Source organism: Rhinichthys klamathensis, unplaced genomic scaffold, assembly GCF_029890125.1.
Source record: "Rhinichthys klamathensis goyatoka isolate OS25496 unplaced genomic scaffold, OSU_Roscu_1.1 h1tg000304l_1, whole genome shotgun sequence".
In the NCBI taxonomy this organism is placed as follows: domain Eukaryota; kingdom Metazoa; phylum Chordata; class Actinopteri; order Cypriniformes; family Leuciscidae; genus Rhinichthys; species Rhinichthys klamathensis.
The window spans coordinates 540940-548634 of NW_026606823.1; the positions used below are offsets into that span (position 1 = coordinate 540940).

A 7695-nucleotide genomic window follows, 5' to 3' on the forward strand; every position below is an offset into this window, starting at 1 on the left:
ATCAGCCGAGCCTTACCCGCCTCGTGCCACTCCATCAGCCGAGCCTTACCCGCCTTGTGCCACTCCATCAGCCGAGCCTTACCCGCCTCGGGCCACTCCATCAGCCGAGCCTTACCCGCCTCGGGCCACTCCATCAGCCGAGCCTTACCCGCCTCGCGCCACTCCATCAGCCGAGCCTTACCCGCCTCGTGCCACTCCATCAGCCGAGCCTTACCCGCCTCGTGCCACTCCATCAGCCGAGCCTTACCCGCCTCGGGCCACTCCATCAGCCGAGCCTTACCCGCCTCGTGCCACTCCATCAGCCGAGCCTTACCCGCCTCGTGCCACTCCATCAGCCGAGCCTTACCCGCCTCGCGCCACTCCATCAGCCGAGCCTTACCCGCCTCGTGCCACTCCATCAGCCGAGCCTTACCCGCCTCGTGCCACTCCATCAGCCGAGCCTTACCCGCCTCGTGCCACTCCATCAGCCGAGCCTTACCCGCCTCGTGCCACTCCATCAGCCGAGCCTTACCCGCCTCGTGCCACTCCATCAGCCGAGCCTTAACCGCCTCGTGCCACTCCATCAGCCGAGCCTTACCCGCCTCGCGCCACTCCATCAGCCGAGCCTTACCCGCCTCGCGCCACTCCATCAGCCGAGCCTTACCCGCCTCGTGCCACTCCATCAGCCGAGCCTTACCCGCCTTGTGCCACTCCATCAGCCGAGCCTTACCCGCCTCGGGCCACTCCATCAGCCGAGCCTTACCCGCCTCGGGCCACTCCATCAGCCGAGCCTTACCCGCCTCGCGCCACTCCATCAGCCGAGCCTTACCCGCCTCGTGCCACTCCATCAGCCGAGCCTTACCCGCCTCGTGCCACTCCATCAGCCGAGCCTTACCCGCCTCGTGCCACTCCATCAGCCGAGCCTTACCCGCCTTGTGCCACTCCATCAGCCGAGCCTTACCCGCCTCGGGCCACTCCATCAGCCGAGCCTTACCCGCCTCGGGCCACTCCATCAGCCGAGCCTTACCCGCCTCGCGCCACTCCATCAGCCGAGCCTTACCCGCCTCGTGCCACTCCATCAGCCGAGCCTTACCCGCCTCGCGCCACTCCATCAGCCGAGCCTTACCCGCCTCGTGCCACTCCATCAGCCGAGCCTTACCCGCCTCGTGCCACTCCATCAGCCGAGCCTTACCCGCCTCGCGCCACTCCATCAGCCGAGCCTTCACAAGACCACTTGTATGCACGGCAACCGGTGCAGGGTGCAGCAGAGGTTTATGGGAAGTCTGTCAGGTGTCCTCATTGCAATCTTAGTCTCCTCAAGAAGAATTATAACACACACCTCTTGAGGAGACATGCTGATTTGTCTCATGACATCACTCAGGCCTGTCATCTGCAGAGTGTTATTGTCGATGAGACAAATGGCATATTTTCCGTGCAAAAAACTGGACATGGGTTTTCTGTGCCAGTCCATGTCCAGAGGAAAACATGGGGAACAATACATCAAGTTAGATGTGAGCTAGAGGAATGTGTGCAGTATCAGATGTTGGCTCAGCGGAGTGGATTAAGCTATAGTTTGTGCTCTCACATTCGCTCTGTAGACTACTGTAGTGAGATAGCTGCAGAGACATTTCTCGGAGAAGACGTCCTAAGGGATATGATTGCAGTAAAATTTTTTGGAGAGGCAAAAGCAGCTATATGTGTGAAGAGGCAAAAGGCTGCTTGTGCAGCGCATGTTCCTCTTTGTGTGCCTGTGGACTTTGGTGGGTCTCCATCACAAATATGCCTGTCGATCCATGAGCCAGACATTCATAGTTTTAGCCGACTTGGAAGGATAATGTCACCTATAACATTCAAAGGAACACCTGGCATTGTCCCTGCACAAAGCCACGGACATCTTGTCCACACATATACATCTCAAAGTGGCATCTTTTTCAAACCCAAAGAGACCTCTTCAAGTCAGAGGTGCCCACAACACCAAGCTCAGAGGGTTGCAGTCTCCTGGACACCACTGGTATAAAGAGAAGTGTGCAGTACATTTTCAAAGATAAAAAAATTCCAGAAGCACTTCCAAAAGAAGTTACAACACCAAGAATGAAGATCGAATACCCAAAGCAGTTATTTCCTCTTGAGACAGCGTGCCAGTTATGCCTTGGACATCCTGCACTTGCAGAGGCTGTACTCGTTACCAAAAAAGCTAGGATTGTCAGCATGATGGGCTTGATAGAAAGTAAGTCCGAGAAGCATATCTAATGTAAAGAGCAATTGTGATCAGTGATGGCTAGTATTGTGATCTGTTGATATCAATGTGATTTGTGTTTTACAGACATTTCAACATACCATAGGATATGTCCTCAGTGCAACATGGTGTATAGGTACCAGGAGTGGAAAGATGGTCTTCACAACTTTGATAACCATATTTTTCTCACCCTTGAACTTTGTCTGTTTCTCAGAGAAAATGTTACTGTGAGTATTAATCTTTTCTCCTTCAGATTACTTGACTATGGGCTATATGGAACATTACATCGTTTTTATTTATTTTTATTTTTAAGTTTCTATCCTTAAGCAACAAGAACATGTCTCTGTCTAATCTCAGACTTATTTGTGTTTGCTCCACACTTTAGAACCATGTGTCTGTGTCAAGAGTTGTGGATTCATTGGAGGGGTTAAGAGGAGAGAAGTTTCCACCCAGGAATGTCATATTTCACGCCTATTGCCACTTTGAGGCTTTGTGCGACACAGAGTACACTTACTCCTGTATCAACTGTGGATTTTACCCACCTGTGGTAGTCATGGATTTACACAGGAAAGGGGTTTTCAAGCTGGCAGGTAAGTGACATTGTGATTATTTTGTGTGTTTGTTTTCAGTGCAGAAGTGTTGCTTTTGCCTAATGGTGTGATTCATTACAGTCAGTGACCTCAAAGCACCCCCTGATGACTTCAACGGAGAACATGACATTGAGAGTTTTTGGAATTCTGTTCATCTTGCGACGATAAGTCGTGGTTTTTTCCAAAGTGAGTTGTGGTGATTACTACATTTCATCAGATTCTATTGTAAACACAATTTGGATTACAAATAATGCATCACATTTTGTAGGCAGTGCAAACAACCCTTTCACTGTCACTCCAAGCTACGAACACTGGGCACCTTGGATTGGGAGTGAAACACGTCGAAGTGGCACTGTTCTTAACACAGAATTAAAAAAAGTGAGAACATGCCCCTCTTCAACTGAAGCACAGCTGAGCAGTGTTACTGAGGACCATCTGATTGATGAGTTGGCCAAACAAAAGGTGATGTTGCCATGTGATGAAGCTCTCTGGGTTTGAGGGGTAAGAAAGTGTCCAGTAAATGTTCTTTTTACAGTTTGTCATAAGTACAGGTGAAACTCGAAAAATTAGAATATCGCGCAAAAGTTCATGTATTTTAGTAATTCAAATTAAAAGGTTTTTTATTGATTTCATGTAATATTCAAATTTTCTGAGATTTTGAATTTGGGGTTTTCATAAGCCGTAAGCCATAATCATCAAAATTATAACTTTTCCATGATATTCTAATTTTTCAAGTTTCACCTGTATTATCAGGTTGGAGTTGTGAGAAAATTGTGCAAAGCCTGCAACATCGACACCAAGGGCTCCCGCCTTGATCTCATAACAAGACTGAAGGAGAACATGAAGAGCAGACAAACATATGACAAGGTCTTCCAAAGCATATGGGGTGCATCTGGTAAGTTTGTGTCGCTCTGGAAACTATGGTATTAAGTTGTTGTAAATTACACACTTTACAATCTTTTAAATCTTTAATTTCAGGTGGATGGTCTGTAATACTTTGCCCACATGGCATTGTATACAGCATCAAATTTAATCTACGTGCTGAAAGTCCCAGGGACTTTGCAGACCTGTTACTCTCCTGGAAGCACTTTCCAAATGTCTGTGTTTATGATTTCGCAAGAGGTTTGGCGACACACACCAATTTGCGGGTTCCTCATTCACTGCCTTTCCAGCCTTTTGAGGGCAGACTGTCTGATCCCACAGAAGAGAATGTGAAGGCAGCCAGGGATGGAAAATTGCTGGTATCACTGCAATGGCTACATGAAAGTGTGCACTGTGGGGAGGATAATGCTCATCCGGTCACTGGATCATCTGAGCACTATGTCTTATATGACCGCTTCCATGAGCAGAATGCCACAGATCCAAAGGACATACTACGCAGGATCCAACTTGTCCCTGAGCTGAAAGGGTGGTTGAATAGCCAAGTTGCTGAGCAGTTCTTTGCCAAAATGCGTAAAAGCAACTACTTCTTCAATAACATGACTCCATCAACCCATGCATTTCTTATGAGAAGTGTTATCCATCGTCATAACACCTCCACAAATAGAGCACTTCTGGAGAGGCAGTTAAACTCTGGATGTCGGCTTGAACTTCTAAACACCATCACCTTGTCTACTTTGGGACAAGCTGTCATAGGTGATGCTGCATCAAAACGACGAAGCACAACTGTGGTGGCTCAGCCATCTTCAGCAACAAGTAAATTGCTTTAACATCAATGATCATACAAAGTCAGTCATGTAATTAATCTTGACCCATGTGACGTAATTGTTTGTTTTGTCTAAAAGTTAAAAACTTCACTGAAATGCATATTCTAGTCATTTAATTGGTTCATAACATCAAATATTGTTGTACTTTAAGGATCTCAACTCACTCCAGCCGAGCCAAGGTACACTGAAAGCATAGCTGCACAACCACCCACTGATGAAGCACAAACACAAAGTGAGCACTATGAATATGAGTTGAAATAACTAATGCCTACTACTAACTGGGAGGGGTTTAATGTTGGGGATAGGTGAATGCTACTTTCAGATCAAATGCAGTGAGATTAATGTATATTAGCGGTAATAAGAGTAACTGTTTCATTTTTCTTGTAGATGTTGGCCCTTCGCACCATTGTGGGCAGCATTGTGCAACACTTACTGCCATCAGTAACCTCAGGCCCTGTAGAACAATGTGGTCAGCTGGAGGAGATCATCCCCTCCAGGAACAGCTGGTACATAAATGCATAGCTTATTTGACAGAATTTAATTTCTTCTTCTTTCATTGAAGTAATTAAAGGATTTTGTTGATATTATTATTATTATTTAATGCTACTAATAATTTGTCTTTCTTGTAGGTCAGCTATGTTCTGGATGAGGGTAGGCCTGCCAATGAGATTATGATTAAGGATGGCCCTACATGTTTGACAAGAGAGAACCTGTTATCTTTAGGTCTAAACAGGGAAATGGACTCAATGGTGGGTGAAAGACTTTGTTGGAATGTTAAAGTACTCAATATTTTTTAATTGTAAATACAGTTAAAAAAAACCATTAAATCATGTGAACAGGTGGGAAATGCTTGTCTGAGGCTTGTTAAGGAGATGGTTGAGTTACAGGTATGTATACACATGTATTAACGTATATTTTAGAGGGACCTATGTGAGCTCTGTGCAGTACAACAAAGTCAGCTGTCTTTCTTTAGGGGAAAAAGGTCTTTATTATGGACCTCCACATCCCCCCAACATGGCTCCCACCCTTGAGTTGTGACCCTCTAGGCAGTCTTCCTGTAAGTACCTACCCATTTGTACAGCCAACTCTCTACGCACACCTTGGCAATAGAATCGCCATTGGCTAGTATTTTTCATTTTTGAATAGTCGCCCAGAGTGATATTTACTTGCATATGCGAGTGATTTGCTCGCATTGTAGAGGGTTGACAGCAATAATTAAACTGATTTGAATTAACAGCATATCTTGCTTTCTTTTAAGGTCGACTCCGCCGAGAAAGATGCACTTATATTCCCGCTGTGGACACAAGGCCATTTTTTGCTATGTGTAAGTAATGCATGCTTTCAAAAAAAGTTTCTCAAGCTATACTGTTGATGTGGAAAAGAAGCATCTGAAGATTCATTTTTACAAAGCTTATTGGAATATTACACATGAAAGTTTAAACTCATTGCCAAGACTATTCTCAGGTGATGATGCCAGGCAAAAGAGGAATACTGTTCCTTGATTCGCTGTTTGCACAGTGGGAACAAGGCTTTGGAAACAAGGCCTACAGAGATATATTGAGGTTACACAATGATATATTTCGGCAGTCACGTTCCCCTGACTTGCCCACATTAACACTAGAAGTGACAGAATTCCATAACTACTAGACCTGCCACAAGCGGTCATTTTTACCATTTATTGTATTAGTATATCTTTTAAAAACAACACCAAACTGTACATTTAAGAACTAAAAGTATCTTAATTATAAAACATTTTATTTTAATATAATAAAGAAAATAGGCTAATAGAAAATAATTTGCGGGAAATGTAACAAATGAATACCGCGAAATTCAGTGTGGTCAATATGACCGTCTATGGCCGAAATAGGTATATGTTAATTTTTTTTTTGCCTTATGTGTAATTTATATGAAAAACATTTCCTAAAAGTGTCTGTATATTCATTTAAAAAGTCAGCAGATAGTTGACTTTCAAAGTTAGATCTTAGATCTTTCAAAGATCAAAATAATTGCAGATATAAAATTCCAAACGGTCAAAATGACTGTCATGGCACTTCTAGTGTTATTGCAATTACTTTTGGCAGTCGTGTTCTTCTGACTTGCCCACGTTTATATACATCTACTCTCGGCAGTCGCGTTCCTTTGACTTGTCAAGGCTGCTTGGATAAACTTCATAGTTAAAGTACCTCACGTTCAGAGGATGTAAGCATTGTTGGCATTTCATGTTCAACCAATTTCTGAATTGTACTCTGAATTTTTTAAACGGTTTGTGTTCCCCAGCTGAATTGTAAGTATCCTTCGTAACACTGTCTTGATTTTTATCAGGGCTGTTGCACAAAAGCTCATGCCTGGGCCATGGGAAGAACAGTCAGGCCTGGATGTTGAGGTAATAATCATTTGCAATGAAAATGCACAAGAACATTGTATAAGGTTGATAGTCATTGTAAATTCTTCATAATGGGTGTTCTTTCTTTCTTCAAACAGGGGCTACCCCTACAACATTATGGGATTGACTGTGGATTATTTATGGTTATGGTGGGTTGCCATGCTCATTTTTAGGATGTTTAGTGATGTCCACACAACATCCATTGTCCATGTTTATTCATCTTGGTAAATTTATGCTCATACAAATGACATGACAACATAATAGCCTTTCTGCCTTTACAGTATACCTGGTACATAACTGTGGAGGCAGCCTTTGATTTCACCACCGTAAGTGCAGTCTTGGTGTTGACAAAGATGTTTAATGTTAATTGTGGTGAATCACATTACAACTGTTCTTTCTTATCTTCAGTCTGACATGCCATATCTGAGGAGTTGGTGGTGCAAGGTTTTGCTCGAGAACCTTGAAATTGAGGGGTATGGTTTGTGAAATGGACGAGTGTGACGTTTGAGTAATTTTACTAAACACGGGGAAAATAGGCTACGCTCTCGTCTTTCGTGCATCTTTCCCTCCGACACCTCTGAGCCTCAACTTTGCGTTACACTAGGCCTACCTATCTTTCCGAAATTACAGGAGTAGTCGGCGGGGTTTGCTCTTGAAAATGTCAATGATTTCATCGAAGTCGAGAGTTACTGTAAGCTCTCTCTCAAAGGTCAACAGACAGAGGGACATAAGGCGAGAGGTAAGCATGGTGCTCCTATTTGGTGTTTTAATCCGGTTGACACTGGAAAAGACGCGTTCAAC

At 44.3% G+C, this 7695-nt stretch overlaps 1 protein-coding gene across 1 annotated transcript; it reads left to right on the forward strand.

Moving 5' to 3' along the window:
* Positions 1 to 1152: 1152 nt before the first annotated feature.
* Positions 1153 to 7374, forward strand: LOC130104197 (HMG domain-containing protein 3-like). The gene is made up of 17 exons (XM_056270666.1): positions 1153 to 2206; positions 2303 to 2442; positions 2601 to 2805; positions 2887 to 2991; positions 3074 to 3267; positions 3559 to 3700; positions 3784 to 4500; positions 4663 to 4743; positions 4899 to 5017; positions 5141 to 5260; positions 5351 to 5398; positions 5485 to 5568; positions 5770 to 5835; positions 6834 to 6894; positions 6993 to 7043; positions 7176 to 7220; positions 7303 to 7374. The coding sequence occupies exons 1-14, from the start codon at positions 2071 to 2073 to the stop codon at positions 6891 to 6893; spliced, it is 2217 nt and encodes a 738-aa protein (XP_056126641.1). The 5' UTR covers positions 1153 to 2070; the 3' UTR covers position 6894; positions 6993 to 7043; positions 7176 to 7220; positions 7303 to 7374.
* The last annotated feature ends 321 nt before the right edge of the window (positions 7375 to 7695 follow it).

Excerpts from the sequence above, each read along its gene's own strand:
- LOC130104197 (XM_056270666.1), top strand. The coding sequence starts at position 2,071 with ATGAAGATCGAATACCCAAAGCAGTTATTTCCTCTTGAGACAGCGTGC. Across the intron at positions 2,207-2,302 it reads CATGATGGGCTTGATAGAAA|ACATTTCAACATACCATAGG; the intron begins GTAAGTCCGAGA and ends TGTGTTTTACAG. Across the intron at positions 2,443-2,600 it reads TTCTCAGAGAAAATGTTACT|AACCATGTGTCTGTGTCAAG; the intron begins GTGAGTATTAAT and ends TCCACACTTTAG.